General features: G+C 33.7%; 3 protein-coding genes across 4 annotated transcripts; 1 reads left to right on the forward strand and 2 right to left on the reverse strand.

Annotated features, from left to right (window-relative positions):
• Nucleotides 1–2,133: 2,133 nt before the first annotated feature.
• LOC139893911 (uncharacterized) lies at nt 2,134–3,948 on the reverse strand. Its single transcript, XM_071877111.1, has 7 exons — nt 3,884–3,948; nt 3,571–3,793; nt 3,357–3,464; nt 3,151–3,237; nt 2,921–3,013; nt 2,753–2,803; nt 2,134–2,549 (listed from the first exon to the last, which is right to left on the reverse strand). The coding sequence occupies exons 2-7, from the start codon at nt 3,776–3,778 to the stop codon at nt 2,446–2,448; spliced, it is 651 nt and encodes a 216-aa protein (XP_071733212.1). The 5' UTR covers nt 3,779–3,793; nt 3,884–3,948; the 3' UTR covers nt 2,134–2,445.
• Nucleotides 3,949–12,609: 8,661 nt separating this feature from the next.
• Nucleotides 12,610–15,884, forward strand: LOC139893913 (transcription initiation factor IIF subunit beta-like). The gene is made up of 6 exons (XM_071877112.1): nt 12,610–12,913; nt 13,634–13,745; nt 14,048–14,178; nt 14,280–14,354; nt 15,041–15,193; nt 15,483–15,884. Exons 1-6 carry the CDS (start codon nt 12,725–12,727, stop codon nt 15,600–15,602), a joined length of 780 nt encoding a protein of 259 aa, XP_071733213.1. The 5' UTR covers nt 12,610–12,724; the 3' UTR covers nt 15,603–15,884.
• A 1,092-nt stretch (nt 15,885–16,976) lies between these two features.
• Nucleotides 16,977–25,284, reverse strand: LOC139894649 (protein NRT1/ PTR FAMILY 8.2-like). Of its 2 annotated transcripts, XM_071878053.1 has the most exons (5): nt 25,150–25,284; nt 24,099–24,236; nt 23,233–23,450; nt 18,025–18,587; nt 16,977–17,908 (listed from the first exon to the last, which is right to left on the reverse strand). In XM_071878053.1, the coding sequence occupies exons 2-5, from the start codon at nt 24,190–24,192 to the stop codon at nt 17,119–17,121; spliced, it is 1,665 nt and encodes a 554-aa protein (XP_071734154.1). In that variant the 5' UTR covers nt 24,193–24,236; nt 25,150–25,284; the 3' UTR covers nt 16,977–17,118. The 2 variants fall into 2 exon arrangements, with proteins under 2 accessions (XP_071734154.1, XP_071734153.1); XM_071878052.1 differs by lacking the exon at nt 25,150–25,284 and having other exon boundaries at nt 24,099–24,500.
• Nucleotides 25,285–26,222: the final 938 nt, after the last annotated feature.

Raw genomic sequence — 26,222 nt, forward strand, 5'->3', positions numbered from 1 at the left:
TTTATGTATGTTATTTCAGCGCATCTACTCCCTTGCAATTATTCGTTTTGAAGTTGTGCAAGTTGAAGCGTTGGGTCGTTCAGGAAGATTGCTCTCCATTTGGAGGGATGACTCTTTTGGCATTTGAGGAGACGACAGATTATCTTTCATTTCAATGAAAAGAAGACAATTAAAGTTGCTACGGGTCAAATGAATTCGTTTAGGAGATAAATATTCATAACTTTTACATCTTTGCATGAGCTCGATACAATGCCTCTGATAGCGCATGCCATTAAATAGATGAGGTCTGGGTCGAATCATGGAGGGTTTCTTTGTACTACATCAAGATCACATCTTCTCAATGGTGCCAGATAGCTAATTTGTAGTCAAGTTTGTTCATGTTTGGTGGTAGATAGCTAATTTGTAGTTCACATGCACTTGTTTTGTTTAGCTTACTGATATTTGCAATTTACTCATGTGGACATAGTGATTGTAAGTCCTCATGTTATTTGATGTATCTTTGATTTTTCACATTTTTGTGAAAAATCCTTTTATTTTATTCTTGTTTTTCGCCGAAAAAAAAAGGTACCCTCGATCATTTGTATTAATTTGCTTATTGAAAACAGTGACATAAATGCATTTGATAGATTTGTTCAACTATAATGGCATATTTGTATGGACATCTTCTAGTATAGCTTATCTAGTTACCTTCACTGAATGTACTATATGTGAAGAAGGCAATATCGGTGGGTCTGGTTAACTTAGAGACTAATATAGGTCATTTGTAGCACCTCTTTTCATATATCATAAAGAGTTCTGTATAGATTATGTAGATGTCGAAAAACGTGTGGGTTTATTTATGGGTCACAATGTATAGCTTCTCTTGTATGGGTTGAAGTGGGTTGGTTCACTTTGGTTTGCAAAAACCTAATCGTCCTTCTAGTTTCGATCCTTGTGCATTATTCTCTCGAAAACCTTCATTTGTTCTGAAGTCATTTTCAAATTTGAATTAAAGTTATTATGTAGGTTTTATAAATAAATATGCACTTAGATAGTGTTTGAATTACCTTATATGAGCTTGAGTACGCAACAGTAGTCTTAGTTACAGATAATACACCTTGCGTAAATATCATGATTTAAAAATATTACCCCCTATTAATGATCCAGTATTTTTTTTTTTTTAATTGTCCACTACCATAACTAGAAAGTAATTTAATGAAGATTAATATATTATCCTTAATGAATTAATATATTAATATATTATCCTTAATGAATTAATTAAACTACAAAAGTTAGATACTTTTCTAATTAATTTGAGTTAGAAAAAAATTACAGAAAAATTATATTTAAATTAATTGTCCACTACCAAAGTAATTTAATGAAGATTAATATATATTATCCTTAATGAATTAATTAAATTAAAAAAGTTTGATGCCTTTCTAATTAATTGATTGATAATAAAACTGTAAAGTTGAAAAAAATTACAGAAAAAATACAGTGTGATAATGTGTTTCTTTTTTTTCTGTCTATGAATAATTAATATTGAGACGTGTTATTGTTGTTCCATTGAAGAGTTCAATTTTTTTTGTGGACAATTAATATTTTTTGTTTTGTTTTGTGGACAATTAATATTAATATTAAGACGTGTTATTGTTGTTCCATTGAAGAGTCAAACTTTATAATTGATTGTATTATGCATCATTGTAATAAGAATTGCATTATGGACCACAAACAAGACGTATACTCGAGCATAAAAGCACCAAAATAGTGAAATTTAAAAAACATGAGTAGGTTTTTATTTGATCATCCTATTTTGGCGACTAATGGAAGATCACACTCGAACACACTAATTATCTAAATAATATCTCCAATAGACTAGATAGAAGGTTGTATGAGTCAAACTCAACCCGCACCCGTTACCTAAACCACGTTTTTGTTGCCCATTTAATTTCGGACATTCGGGTATCCAAATATCCAAAAATTTTGAAAAGTCGATCCGATATACGAAATACGGAATTCCTATTTTTAGGATCGGATTCCTGGATTATAAGGGTTGCGGATTCAGATTTGGATATAATGAACATCCCTAGACATAACATACTTTTACAATTGGATCTAAATACTAATTTTAACAAGTTAGAAAAATATAACCCAGGCACTAAAAATAAGTTATAATAATCCGAATGTCTTACAAAATCAAAAGATAACAAGACAAACATCTGATAAGTGATAAATGCAGCAAGCATAACTATTGCATTGTTGGTTACTTGGTTAAACCTAGGAACACTACAATAAGTTACAATCTGCATGTTTTACAAAATTAAGAGTCAAGTTGGAACCCCAAAAGAAGAGTGGAATTAGTGGTTACAGCCGGTTAGACGACCTCCCTTGATTTAATTAGCGTAAGTAATAAATACAGTAATAGATAGATATATACTAAGTCAAAAGGTCAAACCCAGAGTGGATTTAACTGTTTCCAGGAGCATCAACCACGGTTTCGCTTGACTCGCTGAAATCTTCGTGGTGGCGCTTAAGCACAGGTGCCGCTGCTAGCAATTCATCCGCAATACCTAGTAGTTTATAAGGTTGTTTGTTAGGTTTATAGTAGTGTCTTGCTTTCTTAAGCTTATTAGACTTAATGGCGTATCATCAATGCAATCATGCCTCATAAACAAGACATCCAAATACAAATACAGTTTAGATGCCAAGTAAAACTGAATTTGACAAAACGTTCCTAACATCTATAGACAAGTTAATAATTAAAAAGCTAAACCTGTTTGGTCACGATGGCGCTTGAGCACCGATGTTCCTTGCAGGTCATCTGCTGGATGAAAAGAAAATAAGCCAAACGTGATATGTATGAAACATTAAGGAGTGAGTAATTATGAAAACCATCCAATTTCATCTCAAGATGTGAGTGGGGATTGGATTGAATGTTTACCAGAAGTTGTTGGCATAGCAGTTAGACTTGAGTCACATTTATCCTTGTGGAAGCGCTTGATCACACATGCGGTAAATGCTTCATCTGGCTTACCTATTAAATAACAAAACAATAATTTCAGGTTATTAATCATATCAGAACAGCTACTCTAAAATAACAAAAATCAAGAAGAAAAAAATATTCAAAAGTCTAACGATTACACACCAGAACCAAAAGCGGCACATACATACCAGTTAATGGGTTCAAAACCTTGAACACCTGCTCACGTGGGTCTGCATTGGCTGCGTTGTTATACCAATCAGCTTCAAACTCGGTATCTAATTAATTAACCATAGGTAAAGTTAGTCTTTGCGGCCTATATATTAATTAATAAGTAGGTTCATATTAGTGAATGGTGTAAAAAACACGAGATGAGGGATTTGGTTTCGTTACATACAACAAGTTAATTCTTCAGAGGTATCTCTTATAGTATGCGGAATGAGGTTAAGCTTCACGGGACCATTTTTTTTCAACCTTTCCAACCTTTCCAACCTACCTGCTTCACCTGAACCAAAATCAAAATAAAAATTAACAAAAATTATTATTATTATTAAATATTAATAATATAAATAATTAAATACTAATAGTATTAATAAAAGTGGGGTTATTACGAAGTTTTTGGAGTTCGGCAGCGTCCATATTGACAGGCTTCCATGACTTCCGCTTGCTCCGTTTCTCTTTGATTTTAGCCAGCAGCTCCGGATTGTTTCTTCGAATATCTTCGAGTATCTGATATCTCCTTTGTGTCTCCCGGGAAGGAGGAGCCAAGGGAACAGGGTCCGGTATCACTATTCGACAAAAATCCGTACTGTTTTCCATCTTTTTGACCAAACCCTAGCTCGGATGGAAAGAAAAAAAAACTGAATTTGATTATGATTGATTACCAGAAAATTAAATAAAAAATAGATAGATAAATAGAGATACCTTGCACAACTTTGGAGTTTGGCGGTTAGGTTAGAGAGACCAATTGATAACAATGCGATGGTTATAGATGTAGGGCACATCATCCCTATTTATTTCGTTCATCAAGCAGTAAATGAGATTGCCCTTCAAGGCTTCATGTAGCCAATGGGGCTTTGCCTCATTGGTCACCATGTTAACATGGTGTTCGAGGAGACCAGGGTTCGAGTCTGGGGGGGGGGATTTTCGTGAATTAACTTCGTGTGCTAACCACTAACATTGCCTTTCAAAAAAAAAAAAAAAAAAAAAAAAAAAAAAAAAAAAGGCTTCATGTATATTTACTTTTTTTTAAAGAAAATATTAATATTTATTATTATTATTATTATTATTATTATTATTCCCTCTAGTGCTATCATACATAGTTGGGTACTATTCACCCTCTACATACTATTAGGAGGGTTGGGGTACTATTGGTGAATAGTATGTATGACGCCCACGAATAATGGGTGCGAATCTTATATACTCGTGATCCGTCCATATAGTTATTTTAACGAGACCCATTATCGATCCGCGGGTGAAAATATTTTACCCATGCCCGTGACCCGCAAATACCCGTGACCCGCAGGTAATAAAAATATACAACTTAGTAAAAAAAAATTAAAATGCTATCGATTTAATTATAAACCATATATGTAGAAGCTACATGTAAAAATGACTTAATAATTAATTTTTTTTACTTATATGTAATATTATATATCTAATATCTAATAATTATTATATTATAACTAAAATTACTTTTAAATTTAATAATTATATGTATAAACTCGCGGGTAAATAAAAAAAGGTGCATGGATTTGCGGATCGGGTTTTACCCATGACGGGTAGTATACCCGCGATCCGTCAGCGGGTATAATTTTTTACATGTACCCGTGCCCGCGGGTAAGAATTTATGATGTTACCCGCCTGTCGCGGATCGAATACCCGCGGGTCACGGGTTTTTTCTCGCCCGTTACAATCCCTTGTGAATAGTATCCCAACTATGCTTTAAAATGTTGTACCTAGAGCTTTAAAAGTTGTACCCACTAGCAACATTTACTAAAATATGTCAAACCTCCCATACATGAAGGCATAAAATGAAAACTACCTACACTCTAATAAAACAATTAAAAACCCAAACAAATCTTCGACGGACCACATCTTTCTACATACTATTAGACATAGTTGGGGTACCATTGGTGAATAGTAACCCCAACTACGCTTTAAAATGTTGTACTTAGAGCTCAAAAGTTGTACCCACTAGCAACCTTTACTAAAATATGTCAAACCTCCCATACTTTGAAGGCCTAAAATGAAAACTACCTATACTTTAATAAAACAACTAAAAAAAACTCAAACAAATCTTCGACGGACCATGTCTTATCGCTCGCGGCGCGTTAAATTTTTTCGAAACCACCGTTCAACTCGAAATAAATTTACGAACACAACGCAAAACTATATGCAAAAATGGATGCTTTTTAGAAAACACTAAATATCCGGACTATTATTCATGCATATTGTTTTTTATTGTTATTATGTTTCCCCTTAGAGTCTATTCTGGGCTTCCGCTGGGAAACGCGGGGCTCATTTACTAGTTAATATTAATATTAATATTAATATTAATATTAGTATAAATATATATATAAAAGATCGTAATCCGGTGGTAAACACAAACGACAATAATTGAAAGGTCTCGCTCTGATCGTCTTACAAACATTTTAACGATACTATTAGAAGAGAGCGAGCACATTGAAATTGAAAAAAGATAATACAATCGTACAAACCACCTAACCTAAATCTAAAACATACATAAAACCGATCTCGTATCTAACTTCACAATCGCCGCTACTCAAAAGTCGCACAACTAAAATGAATGTCGGGCACTCCGGCAACATCTAACCCTAGGCCTACAAACCAAAGTAACATCTCGTACCCGAAAAACCCCGTATCAACTCCAACACCAAAGAAATACAAGCCCGTCGTATAAGGTCAAATTCCCGTTCGAGCGGAAAAAAGGACCCTGATCAAACCTAAATTGGTGTTGATGAAGTAATTTTAGATTTGAGTGCTTGATTTGTGGAAAAGGATGAATTGAATGTTTTATCTTCAATAACTGGGCAAACCTCGATTTGAAATCTGAATTTCAAGGGCGTAAAACAAACGATGGGATTAACCTTACTCGATTTGCATTGAATAAGTTAATATCTTAGAATAAAAGTTAACTCCGATATCGACCGAAATCTCTATCGGAGTTGTATTTTCAGCTGGAGAATGCCACAGTAAGAAATTTGGGCAGAGTAACATTAATGCATCCAGTATGTGTGATGAATGAACCTATGTGTGTATTTATAGATGTTATGAGGGAATGATGACGTGGCATATGTCTCTTTCATGGTTATAACAAAAGAACAGCATGTAGAACATGCTGTTCTACACTTGTTCTACATCAATTTTCATCAAATTAAGTTAGAGTTTAGATTTTAGGGTTTAGGGTTTAAATTTAAGGTTAGGGTTTAGATTTAGGGTTTAGAATGAATTTTTTACACGAACGGTTTAGAGTTTAGGGTTTAGGATTTTGGGTTTACTCCGTAAACCCAAAACCCAAAACCCAAAACTCTACATCGGGCTAAATCATTAAAAAAAGTTGATTTTTGAAAAAAAAAAAAAATAGGTGAAATTCAAACAAAACATGTGAAATTCGAACAAAAATAAAAAATTCGAACAAATTTGGACAAATTCGAACAATTATGTGGAACCGAACAAAATAATTGTAGAACCGAACAAAAATGAGAAATTCGAACAACCCAAAATTGTTCGGCTGCCAGTTTTTTTGTTTGGCCGCCTCTTTTTTTTTGCTCGACTTCCCTTGTTTTTGCTCGCCCGCCACTTTTTTTGCTCTAATTGGAGTTCTCACTCAATTTGAGTTCTCACTGGATCCTCTCCCTATATATATATATATATATATATATATATATATATATATATGCAGGTTCAAACAACAAAAAGGGCGAGAACTGCAAGAACTTTTTAATTTCCTAGTTTTTATTTAACAAATTACATCAAAATGTTAATCAGTGCTCATATCATTAACAAACATATGTTCATAACACAAATTACATGTTAAATTTTTAGTTATATGAAATGTTCACATGTTCAAAACAAGTATGCACATGTGAACGAGAATATATATATATATATATATATATATATATATATATATATATATATATCATTATATACGTAAAATATAAGTTTTTTTAAACAATTTTCTGTTCATTATTATTCTCCATCAAATTTTATGGATAATTTAATCTACTCACATGTGAAAATCTTTGTAAATTAAAAGTTCTCGCAGTTCTCGATCTTTTTGTAGTTCTCGATTGAACTTTTAATATATATATATATATATATATATATATATATATATATATATATATATATATATATATATATATATATATATATATATATATATATATATATAATGTATGATATATGGTGAAGATGCATATACAACTTTGCATTGGAGATAACCCAGAAAAATTAGTTTATTTTACAAAAATTGGGCTCAATCTGTCACATCAACGATTAGAGTAGTACAAATTTCTAATATGAGAAATTTTAAAATAACAAACAGATTTGAAAATATGCTAAGTACCCACACAAGACAACTTACTTACAGACAACCTCTTTGCAATACGCTGACGATGCATTAATTTTTGGAGATGAGTCAAAGGAAAACGCAGAAACCTTGGTTAACATTCTGGAATGGTTTGGCAAAGCATCCGGTTGATTATAAACTTTAGCAAAAGTAAACTGTTCGGAGTAGGAGTCAACTATGAAGAAACACAAATCATGGCTGAGCATTTCGGTTGTTCCTCAGGTAAATTACCTTTTAGCATTCTTGGTTTGTTTGTGGGCAAAAACATGAGTTCTGTTGCGGCTTGGGAAGAGGTGTTCAATCGGTTCATGGCCAGATTGGCACCATGGAAGGCTAAGATGCTCTCAATAGGGGGACGACTAACGCTTGTCAAATCAGTGTTAGGGAGTCTTCCTTTATACTATATGTTCTTATATAGAGCTCCGGATGTCGTTCTTAAGTCATTGGAAAGTCTCGGAAGAAAATTCCTCTGGAATCAATTCGATCAGAAAAAGATCTCATGGGTTAGTTGGAAGCAAACGATAGCATCAAAAAATAAAGGTGGCCTGGGAATAGGTAGCTTAAAAGCTAAAAATTGGAGCTTACTATGTAAATGGTGGTGGCGACATAAAACCGGAAAAGTGGCTTTATGGAGAAAGGTCATTGATACCATATAGGGATGGCGCCCGCGAATAATGTGTGATGACCCGTCAAGTACCCTTAACGGCTCCGTCACTTGATCCACAGCTTGATCGAAACTCTAAATGAATTTATTAAACAACATTGCATTCTTTAATCAAAATAGTTCCCCAAAAAGGAAATTTACCAAAATAAGTAGTTTAAACAAACCCAACTTGTTAAAATAACCAAAGTTGACCAAAACATGTCAACCAAACACCCACAGTTTAACAAATCAAAAGAGAATGCAAAGTTTTAATGTTTAACAAAATCTGCTGAATGCATGCAGAGTCTCTAACACAGCGGAAGCCCAAATAATCAAGTACCTGTGAAAACATGCGAGTAAACTGTCAACAAAAATGTTGAGTGAATTATAGGTTTAAATAAATGTATAAACTTTAGACCACAAGTAAACAGCAATTCTTATTCACAAATTACTACATACAAATAATATCTGAGTTATTAGCTGAGGGTAAAATGGTATTTGGTGTCATTCAGTTAATACAATATCTACAAAAAGTAAACAGCAATTCTTATTCACAAATTACTACCTACATTTATCAATATCCATTATATCATCTATATCCATTAAGGACTTATTACTATATTATCTAATAGACAAAAATGGTGAATAGTAACTAGGAGCATTTTCGTCCCTTCACCTTTTTTTTAATTCTAATTAAATTTCACTGCACCAACAAAGACCCCCACACTTTTTTCAAATATTCAAATCGGCCCCCAAATAGGGGGTAGAGTGTCAAATAACCATTTTCATAAAAAAATCTTAAATAAACTCCACCCAAATATTCAACGGGTCATATCTTCTCGCTCGCAACGAGTTACATTTTTTCGACACCATCGTTAAACTCGAAATAATTTTAGGAACACAATGTCACTAACTATACGTAAAACAACGGACGCTTTTGAAAAAATGCTAAATATTTGGGGTACTTTTCATACACGTTGATTTTGCGTTAAATTTTTAAAAGTCGATAATTACATAGCTAAACTCGAAGATGGACATATATTGTTAATTTAAAATAACATTTAAATTTTTCACGGGTTATACCTTTTAGTTCGACTCGAGTTGCGCTTCAACAACATTATTCTTTAGCCACGAAATAATTTTACAAACTAAACGCAATAAAATACATTGAAAACCGAACCCCCGGCGCGAAGCGAGGGTTCAACAACTAGTTGAAAAAAAAAACTAAACATGCCGTTAAAAATTATTTTTTTTTTTACTTATATGTAATATTATATATGTAATAATTATTATATTATAACTAAAATTGCTTTTAAATTTAATAATTATAAGTATAAACTCGCGGGTAAATTAAAAAAAGTGCATGGATTTGCGGATCGGGTTTTACCCATGACGGGCAGTATATACCCATGACCCGTCAGCGGGTATAATTTTTTACCTGTACCCGCGCCCGCGGGTAAGAATTTATGATGTTACCCCACCCGTCACGGATCGGATACCCGCGGGTCACGGTTTTTTTTCTCGTCCGTTGCCATCCCTAATGCCATACATGGTGATGATTGTCCGTTCTGATTGTCCGTTCTGTTTTAGGGCGGTTGAGGAGCGTGATCACTTATTCACAACATGTTATTTTTTAGCTCCATTGTGGAGAAATTTTAGTAACTGGTGGGGTTTTAACACTTTGGTTCCAGTTGGAATAAATAATGTTGTTAACGATGCAAATTTTCAGCTGGGATCAGAGCAACTTAACTTAGCATGCTTGGCTTCGAGATATGTGTTGCTATGATCGATTTGGAAGTGGCGTAATAAATTGATACACAACTCAGCGGATAGGCGAATAGTAATTTTAAAGGAAGATATCATGGTTCAAACAAAGACGCTTTCCCACCTTTGGTTAACAAATCGCAAGAAGAAATGGTCTATTTCAGTGGATGACTGGTATGGAAACCCCAGGAGTTTAAAAACAAGTTGAAGAGCTACGAAGTTGAAAACACAAGTTGCAGCTGTTGGTATTTGGTGTTCATATTTGGTCTGTATAAATTTGTATTGGTTGTGGGCTTTAAGATGTAATTTGGCCTACTTCTTGCAGGCTTCTTTTGGCCTTTTGTAAGTCCTTCTTGGGCCCATTGGTGGTTTATTAATATTATTCTAGCTTTTCAAAAAAATAAAAATAAATAAAAACTTATAGACAACCTCGCCTTTAATTTCTTCAATGAATCACATTAATTATCTGCACAACAAAATATCAATAATGTTATGCGCCACATTGTGAATAGGTACGGAAAAATGGAAGCAGATTTATATACATAGGCGGGAAACAAAAACGAATAAGCACATAAAGACAAATAAGCAGTACAAGAAGTCCGTTGTAGGCTGCACAATATATAAATAAGATAGTTTAAACCATTCCACAACTGCAATGAATAACATTACAAAGTGAATATTAAAGGGAACATGTAGATCTATTGTTAAATGGGCACAGTTTGACTTTAGAGATCAAAATGGAGACATTAGAAAAGTCAATGTGAGATATCTGAGATAAATTCTATAGAAAAAACACATATGAAAAGGTTACGGTATGAGATTTTGCTATGACTTGACTCTTTTTCGTGAATTTTATGATCCTGAAAAAGTAAAGTAAAAGTTTTTAAGATTTTTCTCTACTCGGGTTACTTAGGAAGGCGAGTAATACAATCGTGAGTTGTGTTTTTTTACTACAACACTACAACATGAGTTTATAATCCTTTTTCTTGTGAGGCTCTACAAAGTACAAAGTATGACTCCGTGTGTCTCATAGCAAAAACACCTAAGTCATGACAAGCTTGATTAACCTTTCTCCATTTCATTCCCTGTAGGTTTAGTATTGCTTAACTGACATATTAAATGTTTCCTGTCATTTTGAAATAATGAACCAAAGTCATTTGCTACAAAACAGAAAAAGTACACAAAGTTAGTATTACATACAGCAATGTGTAAATTATAGTGAAATAACTTGCTTACAAAACATTTTGGGGCATAAACCCACAAGTTTTACATACAAACAACTTCAAATCAAGCAATTTGACACCAAAATCACTTAACCCTTTAAATACATAGATTCAAGCTACGATTTTGATTAGAAATTACCTTGTTTAAGACACTGAAATCACAAAGAAACGATTGCACTAGCTTAACAAACCCAAGAACAAGAATCAATGAACAATGATTTAGAGTTTCAAAAGGGTGTGAGAGGTCCGAGAGTGTTTGGGAATTTTCTAGAAAATGAACAAGGAAGCAGATACATAACACTAATAAGGGACTAAAACCCATACCCCATAACACACAAGTATTTACCAGTGATCTGATATCTTGCTTACTTAGTTAGGCGACCCTGACGAAGTCCAAATTAAATAAACAAACATGTTCTGTGACCCTTGTCACAAAATAGTCTTAACCAAATAATCAAATAATCTATTCACATAATTCAAATAAAACACATAAACACAAACATATAACCTAATGGCAAAAAGATCATCTTACGTCTAGCCCATCTTTGAGTCTCTTACAATTATCTAAGTAAAAAATTAAACATAAAATTATATATTTATATACTATATACTAAATCACGCAATTAATCGACAAATACTATTGGTTCTCATGGACGGCGGTATCAATGAAAACGAGTAAGTAGCCACCCGGCCCGAGATTAATTACTCGACCAATAATAAGTGTTCTGTTTGACTTTTCAAAGTCTTACTTTTAAAATTTTAACTTCAAATATGTTTTATTTATTTTATATAGTATTTGATGAAAGTTATATGAATAGATTTGGTTCTAAAATGTGTTTTATTGATATAAATTTCATCAAATATTATATAACACAAAAAAATATTTGAAGTCAAAATTATAGAATATTCAAGAGTCAAACATGACATTTATTATGTGACAGATGGAGTATTAGATTTTATTTATTTGTAGTTTAAATTTTTAATTATGATTGCTTATTCTTTTGGGTTTTTGTAAGAACACTCATATAAAATATTGTTGACGTACATAAATAAGTTATACATACCTATAGTACTTACTTTTTTAAAATGTTATTGACGTACATAAATGATTTATACATAACGATTATTATTATTATTTATCTTTATTTCAAAATAGTAACCTTTCAAAAAAAAAAAATAGATAGAATTAGAATATGAAAATATGTGTCAGCCGTTCGGAAAAAAAAAAAAAAAAAATTGAAAATATGTGGTTAGGGCCGACCTTAGGGCCAGGGCGTGGAGCATGGACGGGTGAACATTGTTTAACGGGCCATAAAATGTTGATATGGTGTCTATTTATTCTTTATTTAGTTAATATAATTTTCTTTATTTAAGAAAAATAGTGGTAAAAAAAAGCAAGTCAAACCTGTGTATAAATATTTTCCGTATTCCGTAGTAAAACTTTATTCTTGAGCAGACATCAACACATTATCGGAGTTGTATACCTCCTTCACAACTATACTCGAATCTTCAACTTACAATCTATATTCAATTTTGCAATGGAAGACGATCAAAACGACAAGACGAATCTAGAAACACTACGAGCAGATCGATCCGTATGGCTTATGAAGTGCCCCGTAGTTGTTGCTAAATCATGGCAATCAATTCCCCCTGATTCTCAACAAAATCTATCTAAAGTTGTTGTTTCTCTCGATCCTCTTAATCCTCAAGATCCTTCTTCTCTTCAGGTATATTTGTAGATTGATTTAGTTGCCGATTTGATGTTATCACTATTGATTGATTGCTAATTTAGGGTTTATGTATGGTTGTAATGACTAGTAAATTTGAAATTAGATGTTTAATTTTATAATTTAGGATTTATTATGTATAGATTATGAATAGTTGAAGTTTTGGAACCCTAGTTTTGTGTATTGCTTATTTACTTACCTATTTGGAAATTGTAAGCTACCTTCTCAGTATAAGTTGGACTGAATCAATTTGTATCCTGCTAAACTTGTTCTTAAACCTGAAGTATATGTTTTGAGGATTTTTTTTCCTTCACAATTTTAGGGTGCAAATGAGAGCATTCTATGCCTCTCAAGTCGTTCAAAAAAAAAAAAAAAAATAGAAGCCTTATTTCAGTATTGTAGTAGTAATTTATATTTATATTTATATTTATATATTTATATATATTGTTATTAAAACATGTATTATTGTGTTTATACCTTTTATACTCTAGCAATTATGAACAACTTTTTTCAGCCTTTGTCTTCAATATAGACTAATTCTATTATTCTGGTAGCAAGGAGTAAGGACTACAGTAGTAGCAAAGAGGGTTATGGATCTTGGTGTTACTGTTTGTAGGAACTGATTTGTTATCTAGTGAAATTTTGGCCGTTGTTATAAATATACTTCTATATTCGTGGTTTGTTAAAGTATTAATGACTTGTTATTATTACAACAATCAGTTTTCAATGGAGATGGCTGGCAGTGAGATGATCCCGAATATGCCAAAGAGCTACTCGTTAAATATGTTTAAGGATTTTGTTCCTATGACCATTTTCTCTGAATCAAGCCAAGGTAAGGAGGGTTTTGTCTCTCTTTTAATTTATACTCAATTTCACATGCTTTATCTTGCGGGAACATTAGCTGCTCGTGAATATATTGAAATTAAATGTTATCGGAACTTATGTTTTATTTAACATAAAGACTCTTGTAAAATAGGAATAACCAGTTACTTTAAGATCATTTTTAACGTGTTATATGGTTGTGCAACACTCATTTTATGAAATTAGGACAAATCAGTTAACATATATGTCATAATTGGCACCACCAAATCTCTTGTATTCATATTCACTAGTGCATTTGTGAGTGTATTTTAGGGAAGGTTGCTATGGAAGGAAAAGTTGAACATAAGTTTGACATGAAACCACATAATAAGAACATGGAGGAGTATAGAAAGATGTGTCGGGAGCGTACAAATAAATCAATGGTTAAGAATAGACAGATACAGGTATAATTCATCCTTTCTTATATCATTCATCTAGCAATTTTTAGCTATTGTATATAATTCCGGTGGAACATGGTGTTTTTTTTATTATATTTTTCCAACAGGTGATTGACAATGACAGAGGTATGCATATGAGGCCCATGCCTGGAATGATCGGCTTGATTCCATCCAATTCAAAGGTAATCATATTCCCGATGTATTGACATAGTAGCCTGCATATTGTTAGTACTAAATAATAAGAATTGACCTGAAACACTTGTTCTAAAGTATTATTTTTTTTTTAATAATATGTTGTAGTAGTCATAGTATTTATATAATATTTTTGTGCTTTGAATAAAATGTTTTAGAAGGCTTAATGCATTAAAATTACACTTTGGACGATTTTAGACTTGTTTAACCCATCTGATCTGTTCTTGTCTAATGTAATATGCTTGATATTACCATCTGAGTTGGCGGAGATAAGACACAACCCGAATCGACCCATTCAGAAGTAAATGGTTTGAAAATGCTATCTCTAGTTCTCTACATGGATTACTTCTGTGAATTGTATGGTTGTATGAATGGAAATAGGAATTTGTTGTTCTTCTTTCACTTTTTATATTTTCTACCAAGTCACTGAATGGGTCGATACGGGCTATATTTTGTCTCTTACGGGTAACAATATGGCTAAAGTTGTTCAAACATCTCCCAGAGTGTAGTCCGAAATCTGAATGTTTTAAACCTTCTAAACCATCTTACTCAAAAATAAGATCATTGTCAGACACACTAGTACGTAATTATATTCCAACCTTCGCACTCTAGTTTAAAATATTTATTATTATTATTTTTTTCATTATGCAATATATGCATCTTTGTACATGTGCAGGAAAAGAAGAAAGCTGCTGTTCCGGTGAAGCAACCGGAGGTTAAGCGAACGAGGAGGGATCGTGGAGAACTGGAAGATATCATGTTCAAGCTTTTCGAGAGACAACCTAATTGGGCTTTAAAGCAGTTAGTTCTAGAGACAGACCAGCCCGCGGTATGTACTTTCTTTTTGCAGTGTTGCAGAACTCAAAATTACTCGGCGAGTACTCGGATTTTGCAGTTGGGGGAGTACTCGGTCAAACTTGGTCAAAACTCGGGATTATTTGGAAACTCGGTCAAAATAAGTCAAAGTCAAACTTGTTCAACATCCTAGTATTCCTGAGTTGCCGAGTACTTCCCAAAAAGTCCGGACTGAGTACTCCCCGAGTAGTGATTTTTGTAACTTTGTTTATTTGACAGTTTTAGGCTCTTATGATACGAGTTTTTACTGTTTTGCATTGCAGCAATTCTTGAAAGAGATACTGAACGACCTTTGCGTCTACAATAAACGTGGGTCCAATCAAGGAACATATGAGCTGAAGCCAGAGTATAAGAAATCTGTAGAGGATACAGGTGCTGAATAGTTATTGATCTATTGATGAATGAATGAGCGAAGGGACATGTTTACTAACCTACATCAAAATTCTAACAAATACTCTAAAGCTTGCAAGACATGAAAGAGCCGTATTATCGCTATAGATACTATTTTAAGTGGATTTATGGACATATCATAGTTTTATGTTTTAAACGTGACTTTGACTTATGTTGACATTGTATGGGCATGAGTAATGGCCTAATGGGTCTTCCTGTGTTTGACTTAATGCAAATATTTGATTTCCGATAACCATCCTTCAACTCTATTTCAGTAGATTTCTGTTGGCCAAATAGATTTGAACCCTGTAGAGTAATTTGAAGTATGAAGATGAAACTTTGAGATTAGAAACTACTACGAACTAGATATAACTTGGCATTTTTGCTTGATTACCTTTGAGAATCAACCCAAAACCTGTCCGGACATGCCAGGTATAAGCACAGATAAATGGATATTTAAGCTCGGGTAGGGGAGGATTTGTTGTTGTGTTGTGACTTGTGAGGATATTAAGACCCCAACTGTTACATTATCCTAAAATGGTTCCGACTTATCGTGTATGTTACTGAAATTATCAATCACTTAAAGTACCAATAATACCATTATGCTATCCAAAGGTGAGTTTTGATAAGATACAGTCTCAGATATCCAATAATCAGTTCTAATGCTTACAACTTCGTTTAAAATTTCATTACATTGAATCTTAATTGAATGATTCAGTATTTAATACATAATCATTTAATGTTCATCACGTTCGTTTGTCGTGTCTGAATTACAATAATATATTGAACCATTCAACAATTTGTGTGTTGAACCATTCATATAGTTCATTTAGAATAATTATTAAACAACTTGTGTCATGTTTGATTTGGACTTCATGTGCTTAATAGTTAATAGAATGAAAATAAATATGCAAAGTAATAAATGAGTGCTATTTTAACTTGTTGAATTCGGCGCTCCATAATACAAAAAATTCAACTAACTATGAAACTACATTTTAGTTCGAACTTTTTAGAATTTATCAGTAACTGCTTTTATAACTACCTCTATGGTTAATTTCATAATTTTATTTATTCAGATGATTATTCAGTATATAAAACAACAATAAATTTTTTTTTATATATTTAAAACGTATTCTCCGCTTACAACATGATTTGATAGAAAAGAAAAGAAAAAAAAAAAAAAAACAAACAAAATTTTTGTCGTTGGGAATCAAGTTAAATCAAAACATTTCATTTATTAAACAATCTTCCTGTTTTATCTAACGCACTAAGTCATATTTAATGTACAGTTTGAAATATGTTCTTTTGGCAATAATTATTAACAGTATGAACATCCAGACACGTTTATACGAATTAAGAAATGAATGTATGCAAAGCTTTGAGCATATATAAACTAAGTATGCAACTCGTTAGCAAGCTGCAAATACGCAATAAAACCATTATGTTTTCAAACATTACGACTTTCTCATGTATTTACGCTGATTACAGCTATAATCACACACATACATATTACCCTTGATGTCGACCCTTGTACCTTCGAGATACCCACAAGTAAACAAACAAGTTAATAAAACTTATCCCCGCCATTATCGAATAATAATAATCGAGTTTACTCTCGTTAAGATCATCCCTTAACCATCCACCTTCTCCTGTACCCGTTGCACGCTCGATAATCTTTACGAGCGCACTATTCACCCAACTCCCGATCCCAATCTCGCTCAAAAACAACGCCCCGCAAACACTTTTCATACCGTCTGTTGCTTCGTCATAAAAAAACTCCAGTTGTCCAACATAGGTGAACGACTCGGCCCCACCCAAGATGAAAAACTGTGGGACCAACCAAAACACGGATAATTTCGATGGGTTAGAGTGGGTCCTGCGCATGTGCTCAACTACTGCAGCAACCGCAAGGGCAAAAATGGAAATGAACAACCCGAATCCCATTCTTTGTAGAGATGTAAGGCCACGGTGGTGGTTTGTTTTCTTTTGAATGAAAGGGACTACGAGCCGTTCGTAGATTGGGACGGTGATAAAAGCGTTTACAACTGCGAAGACTTGCATTGAGCCCGGTGGGATGAGGAAGTTTGGTCCCAGGTGGCGGTCCAAGATTTTGGATTGGGCTAAGAAGAAAGTTGATTGTTGGGCTAAGGAGAGGGAAAGGGCAATGGTGGAGGCCCACACAGGGAAAACTCGTAAGAAGGTTTTCAATTCTTCGACTTGTGTCACAGTGCTAAGTTTCCAACGATCGTTTACGTCAGTTAACTCGGGGTCTTCCATTACTGCTGCTTTGTCCAGGAACCTGATCAATCAAAAAAAGCATTAGTGGGAAATTCAACCCAAACTTACACTTTCCGACCCGCCCATCCTGACATCTCCAACTACAATTTAACTGAGCTTTTAGGAAAATATACTAACCTGTATTGGGGAGTATGAGACAACTTTCTTGCACCCACAATATCAGATTCTTCAGTAGCCACCTCATACAGCTTAACTTCAGGACTCACTTGTACACCTTTAAAATGATTTCTAACAGAAACAAACACAACCTGAATAAACCTTGTAAAAACGCTCCCCATCGGCTTCTTATACCGATACCTTGGAAACCCGGCTGCTAAAATCACGACCGATGCAAACATGATCACAGTCGGAAGCCCGAAACCCCAGGCGTACCCTTTTTCCTGTTCTATATACACCATAACCGTCAACCCTAATAAAGCCCCAACTTTAATTGATAAGAAAAAAAAGTTGAAAAAAGTGTATTTGTACGATAGTTCCTTCTCGTCGTTTTCATCATGTTGGTCAGCACCGAACGATGGGACATTGGGTTTGACCCCACCTGTACCAAGGGCTACTAGAGCTAGGGCTGAGTAGAGGAAAGCGGATTGGCCCGGGGTTGCTGACTTGCAGTTTGAATTTTCGGTACAAGTAGGTGGGCGTAAGCTGTTGACTGATGCCGAAATGGTCAACATTATCATCCCCTGATCATTATAATAAGATTATAAACTGTTATGGGGCAAAATTTATATGAAATGGAACACATTTAGTTCTATGTTATGATGAAGTTATTCTGTTGTATATGTGAAGACTTAAGGGGGTGAAGATGAAACTGAGCCCACTGTATGCACCGGAAGCAACTGAAGGTGGCAATTTTAACTAATTTAGTAATTTACATATTAACTGATCAATTATGGGAGTCTAATCTCAAACGGGTTAAAACTACTGTGATAATCATATTGTGTCGATTAACATTTAATGATTTATGATGCATAAAACTGCAATAATCATATTGTGTTTTATCACCCACTTACATTTACATTTTTTCAAACTCTAAGGGCGGATCTATATTGTATCCGGTGCTAGCACAAGATACCACTGAAAAACGCAATGCAGTGGAAATTTTTTGGGGCTTTTAACGGGTGATACCACTAGATAGTGTAATTTTTTTTGTGTGACATCATTAGATAATGTAAATTTTTTTGAACTTTTAACTATTGACACTAGTGAAATTTAGATCTGCTAGCTAGCAGACTACAAAATAAAATAAAAGTGTATATATACATTTGGCAAGTGTTTAGGTATTAGTGACAAAAATATTTTTGAACCAACACAACAATATTTGATGTTGATGGTTTCATGTTAACAAAATTTAAGTATGTTTTCACTTTGTATACGCAAAAAAGGAAAGAAAATAATATCATTGTCAAACAAAGTAAAGGAACAAAAAAAAAGTTTTACCTGCAAACTTCATGCAGGGACCACTGAAATACGGTCCACAATTATTTATTATAATTATTTTATTTTATTACCAGACTAAAAGTAAAATTTCTACCTAAAACTATTCAACAGGTATCTTATTCCTAAAACAACCTAAAGAGACACGCAACAAAGATAACAGTTGTGTGATCTACCATAAACTATGATGTTGTATTAAAGAAATGATAATGACATTTCTATTTCTAGTAACTATCATTATAAACGAATTTCATCAATAATATGAGTGTCTTTAATGTTAGTTATATTTTGGTTAGAAGGAAAAATGGAGTTTTGTCCCACATTGGTAGAAGGGTGAAGTTGGAGGTGAACTCCTTGGCTATAAAAGGAGGTCATGGGATTACTTCCAAATTGCACCAATCAATACATTTTAAGTATTTGATTATTTCTTCCTTTCTTACCCTTGTTTGAGAGTTATATTAGTTAAATTTTTTGGAGAGTGTAGTTGGCTTAAGAGAGTCGTCTATATCACTGTAACAATTTGTGATATAGTGTATTTCTCTCTTTCGGGGCCGGTGGTTTTTCTCCTGTTTTGGAATTTCCACGTTAAATCTTGTGTTGTGTATTGTTCTTATTTCTTTACTGTTTTTCATTTGGCGTTTGTTGGGAATTAGTGAGGCCGTAATTTCCCAACAACTGGTATCAGAGCGTCAGGTTTGACGGGGGTCTCGGTTATAGGAGTCGGAGTATGCTCTGTGGTTGCCACGGGAGTGGATCGTCCACATCAGAAACGAGTTCTATTGATAGTATAGGGTATCTGGTTAGACAATATTTTTTCTGATTCGTAGTAATAGTTGGATTTGTGAGTGGCGAGTTGTAGATTTCCGATTTAAAGGGTCCTGGCTACCTGCTACATCTTTTGGCTATTCGAAACGTGAGCAAAATCAGAGAAAGTGTTGTTTATAGGATACGGATACGATGTCGAAGTTCAGTCCAATGAGGTTTGATGTAGAGAAATTTGATGGGATGATCAATTTTGGCTTATAGCATGTTCAAGTCAAGGATGTGTTGATTCAGTCCGGGTTACACAAGGCATTGAAAGGTAAACTCACCTTTGTTCCCGACAGTGATTCTAGCAGTAAGTTCGATGAAGAAGAATGTGATGATATGGATTTGAGGGCAGCAAGTGCGATTCGTTTGTGTCTTGCAAAGAACGTGCTTGCAAATGTGCACGGGTTATCAACGACAAAGGAGCTTTGGGTTAAACTAGAGCAGTTGTACCAGGGCAAGGGCATCTCAAATCGGTTGTGTCTTAAAGAACAGTTCCATACTTTGCGTATGGATGGGGGTTCAAAGATTTCAGATCATCTGAGTATTCTTAATGGTATTGTTTTGGAACTGAGGCTATTGGAGTTAAAATGGAAGATGAAGATAAAGCTTTGAGGCTAATATTATCTTTGTCATCGTCCTATGAGCACATGAAACCTATTTTGATGTATGGAAAAGAAACTCTGAAGTTTGAAGACGTTACTAGCAAGCTCCTATCCGAGGAGAAAAGACTGGAAGGTAACGGGGTCTCGTCATCAGGAGATACGATAGTGTTGTGTTCGGATAGGCGAAAGAGAAACTCTGGGAAGAATCTGGTATGCTGGAGGTGCGGGAAGACTGGGCATGTAAGGGTTAATTGTCCAGGTGGAGCTAATCCGACAAATGGCTCCAAAGACGCTAACATTGTCTCTGTTGTTACGGAGAGTGACGAATTCCTCTGAAGTCACACCATCCTCATGGTGTGTCCGCCACCATGGAAAGGGATGTTCGTTAGCGGTTCCACAATTGCACATGGGCATTGGTTTGGCATTGATGCAGGTTGTGTGGTGAAAACTGATGTTGTAGCTGATGGGACTTTCGGGAAAGCCAAACAGGGAAGTTGCACCATAAAGTTTCAGTTGGTTGTTCAACAACATGTGCCGAGGTGAAATGCTTGGAATGTGATATTCTAAGTGTTATACTCTTAATGGTGGAGTATGATAATTCTTGTTAAGAGTTATGATTGTCTGTGATGACAATGATTGTCGGTTTAGACAATGTTCGGTAAAGATGCAAGTTTTGTCTCTTGGGAGATAATGTCAACGGCATGAAGATGAGGATCTTGAAGTTGTCGTCGAGGAAGCGTCTACATCGGTTATCTTTGTAATGTGGAAGCATGATTATTTTCTTCTATCCAAAAGGTGGAGATTTGTTAGTTATATTTTGGTTAGAAGGAAAAATGGAGTTTTGTCTCACATTGGTAGAAGAGTGAAGTTGGAGGTGAACTCCTTGGCTATAAAAGGAGGCCATGTGATTACTTCCAAATTGCACCAATCAATACACTTTAAGTATTTGATTATTTCTTTCTTTCTTACCCTTGTTTGAGAGTTATATTAGTTAAATATTTTGGAGAGTGTAGTTGGTTTAAGAGAGTCGCCTATATCATTGTAACAATTTGTGATATAGTGTATTTCTCTCTTTGGGGGCCGGTGGTTTTTCTCCTGTTTTGGAGTTTCCACGTTAAATCTTGTGTTGTGTATTGTTCTTATTTCTTTACTGTTTTTCATTGGGCGTTTGTTGGGAATTAGTGAGGCCGTAATTTCCCAACATTTAATTGGTCAAAGTTGAATTAATATTCACTTCAGTTAATATATAATCATGTAACAAGGATCAACGGTTTAGCAATATCGACGTATCCTTCTAACCAAGAGATTATGGTTTCAAGTTCAGGTGTGGACAATGTTGGACAATGTGTATTATTCGTGAAAAAAAATAATGTTGGTATACAAGATACATTTATAACCTTGTGTTGTAGTTCACGTGTTAGTGGTCTGCCTCTCTTAGCGCGAGAGAGGTTAGGAGTCCGACTCCTGTGGGGTGCAGAATTGCACACAAAGTTGCCCCTTAACTTTTGAATTTCACACAAGGGTGCCTTCCACACATCGCGTTGCGGGGGCAGTGTGGGATGGGGCTTTACCGCCCATGCTCTCGGATTGGGTCGGGTTTTCTCCTGAACAGCAGTTAGGAGTGGGTTATGCAACTACTGGAGATGAACGCGTAGGTGGTTTAACCCCTGGGTAATCCCAAAATGCTGTTAAAAAAATGAGATACCTTTCTTAAAATATATATTAACCTGTAGAAAATTGTTGTTCTCAACACTACATTTTTTATCTTAGAATATGGAGTGTTTGAGTAATTTTAAGTTTCAGTTTTTAACACTTTTTAATGCCAAATTGTTTCTTAAACTTAAGTATGTAAAAGCCCATTTTTATCTAATTTTTATAATGTTTCATTAAGACACTAACATATAAATCACACAAAGATGTGCTACACGTGCCTAAAATCTATGGATAATTCATATATTTGACACATAAATTCCACTAATTTCTCCCATTTCATCTAAGACCACTCCCTATGGTTCCATTACCCGTCATTACCCGCTCATTACTCATAGTTACCCGTAATGAACCATAGGCACGGATTAGTTACCCGCGTTAGTTACCCGCATTCACCATGAATTTAATGGAAGTGTTTAGGTTAGTTATAGGAATTGTGAGTCCCGGTGGCTTTTTATTGTTGGACTTGATGCTTTATTGCTTGTACGTTGTATATTAAGAGGAGTATTGTTTTAGCCATGATAGGGAGTATTTAGTTATGTGTTAGTTATAGGATATTGGTGTTGATGTTGCGCTGATGTCGAAGATTAAGAGGATGAATAGTTTAGTTACGATAGAGAGTGGCCTAACAATCATCCACTCATGCTATATTTAGGTACACGTGTTTAAACACATCACGCATTTTTCTAATATCAAACATTGCATTTATTTAAGTACTTATCCTGTATCATTAATTGCAAAAACTAAAAACAAGAAAAAAGGCACTTACAACAAGGTAAACAGCAGAGGAAAGAAGAACAGTGAGATAACGTCCTAAATAAGCATCTGCTAAAAAAGCTCCAAGAAGCATTAATAAATATGTAGCTCCCACCCAATCACTCACATGTGTCGCTGCATCTGGCAATGATTCCTTCATCTCTTTAGTTAAATACAACACTAAACTTGCTGATACTGTAAACGCAGATAACCTCTCTGCTGCTTCATTCGCTACAATTTCATTATTCAATCGCAACCACAATATATCAGATCAAATTAATTTTTTTATTAACAATTAAATTAGTCATTACGTCGCAATTTAATTATTAGATAATAATTAATTTAAATACACAAAACAATGATGATTAGTGATTACACCTGCTAATTAATAAAAATTCATAGTAACATACTTGAATCAATTTCAATTGACTGGCATCCATTTAGTAAATATTTTGATAATTAATAAAAAATTGAAATTAAATGACTGGCATCCATTTAGTAAATATTTTGATAATTAATAAAAAATTGAAATTAAAAATACGAAATTAGGATGAAACTATAATTACTATGAATGCACACGGTCCTGATGAACAACTACAATGATTACACTGCTAATTAATAAAAATGAGTATGAGTATTTATTTTGATAATCAATAAAAATTAAATTAAAAAAAATGAACAATTAAATTAAATTAGGAGGGAATAAGAGATATTTAACCGCCAAAACATATAAAGAAGATGATGAAGCTAAATTTAAGCAATAAAATTAACGTTTAACGGCCTAAAAGTGTTAACACAACAACAGCGTGATGAAATTATGATTAAAATTAAAATATTAAAAACAATAAATAATAATTACGCAAAATAATAAAATAGTACCAATGATAAACGGAGAAGCTTTCCAGCCACCAGTTATCCGTTTATTAGCAACTCTTCCTCTAAAATCAACGCTTCCGTTCGTCACTAAATCCATCGATGATGACGTGGACGCCGGAAAATTTGTAACGGAGTTAGAAACTGCGGTAGGATCGTTACTAGTAAGTAACTGATAGCTCATCGAGTAAATAGTGAAAGAATTGAATATATAAAGAGGTTAATTTTGGAAGGATTGAATTAAATTTACAGGTGAGAAAACGAATTGAATTTTTTTTCTGCGTGTGTGAATATTAATTCTCGTGATTTTGTCACGATTTAAGTCCGGATACAGCTTGCGACTTTTTTAGTCAAATTAATTCAAATTGTGGTTTTAGTCGGATATTTTGAGACGTTTTTGTTAATTTTATTTTTGTAATACAAAATATTGTAGATTGTAGATGTAGATGTAGACTTATTTAAGTTATCCTGTTCTTATCTTGAAAAACACCAGCCTTTCACACCAATATTTATATTTATTTGTATTTTATACAAAAATCTATATATTAGTTGTTTAATTGATATACTTATATCAAAATATACAAGAAAATATAATATTCATTTTTCTCATGTTTCTATTTTATATAATGTGATTGTAATTGTAATCTGATTTTTTAAGGGTTGTGATCAATTTACAAATCGTTTTTTACATATTCATCGCGTGTGTATATTAAAGGTTGTTTGTATTGTAATGAAGAGTTTATTTAAAAGAGTTAAATATCTTTTTTTTAAAGATGATTAATTAACAAAGAAAAGGTAAAATCTATTTTCTACCGGTCTCACTATTGGTCTATATTTAAAATAAGAGAGGAAAATTGTCTAATCTAATGGTCAAATCCTTAAAGGGTCGTGAGTTTAAAATCAAGCCATGATCTCTACGTCACTTACTTAGAGTGCATGTCCCTAACTAGTAGGCAACCATCGTGGAGAAGATGAATCAAGAATTGCATGACAAATTTATACTGCAAAATAATTCACTTACAAATTGCAATTGTAGTAATGAAAGTATCGTTTGTACCTTTTGGTTTATGGACAACTCCGTTACTATAATGATGAAATCGAGCGCACACCTTCAAAGCGTGTATGTATTTTTATAAAGTAGCACAAAGTAAAATATCGGGTTATGGAAGATTGTAATATATATAAAAAAAAATTGATTCTTGATTTGATCATATCATACATCAAACCAAATACGTATCATCATCGTATAGATATATGAAAAGAGAAAGTATATAACTTCCTGGTTTGTGTTATTGTTGTTCATGTAAGTTTATTCCGTCTTATCTTGATCTTTATTTATTTATATAAGTAATGCTAATTAAGGAATAAGATTACAATTAAACTTATCGTTTTCATATTTTTTAGAACTACGTATTATACAACTCCTTATATCCTAAGAATCTCTTCGTTCAATTAAAATTAAGTTAGTCCATGCGATGCACACATTACTTAGAAGTTGTGCAGCTTGTGCTATATAATTTTTTTGTTTCATTTGTCCGAAAAGGATTTTCCCTTAATAATCTTTTTGAATTTAAGAGCCCTTCCAATGGTCCAACTTCTAAACCCGTTCAGACCGCCGCCCTTGTGGGCGTCGATCGCAGTCCATTGCCCTTTCGTTCGTGCTTTTTAATCATTTTTGTGGACGGGATTTTTTGGGTCAAAATGACCATTTGATAAAAAAAAGAAATTTAAAAAATTGTAACGGCTAGTGAGAAGCAATGGTTCTTTTTTTATTATTATTATTTTTTTTCATTTTTTTCATTTTTACACTCTATATAATCCACACTCCATTTACCCATTTTACACAACCAAGAAGTACACTCCATTCCAATCAAATCCATTCATTTCTATATTTTATACAATCCTTTTTTTTAATGAGTTCCAAAAAAACCCTAAACAAAGGCAAATCGAAACAACGCCCTCAAGTTCAAGACCCGAGTGCGCTCGGTCGCGATATGACGCAAAATTTGCTTGATCAATCGCAACAAAATATCAGGTTTTCTCGCTTTGCAAATACTAATCCATCTAATGCATTTGCGGGTATGTTTCCAAACATTCACACACAATAAACTCAACATAAACAATACTACA

Source organism: Rutidosis leptorrhynchoides, chromosome 2 (assembly GCF_046630445.1).
Source record: "Rutidosis leptorrhynchoides isolate AG116_Rl617_1_P2 chromosome 2, CSIRO_AGI_Rlap_v1, whole genome shotgun sequence".
Classification (NCBI taxonomy): domain Eukaryota; kingdom Viridiplantae; phylum Streptophyta; class Magnoliopsida; order Asterales; family Asteraceae; genus Rutidosis; species Rutidosis leptorrhynchoides.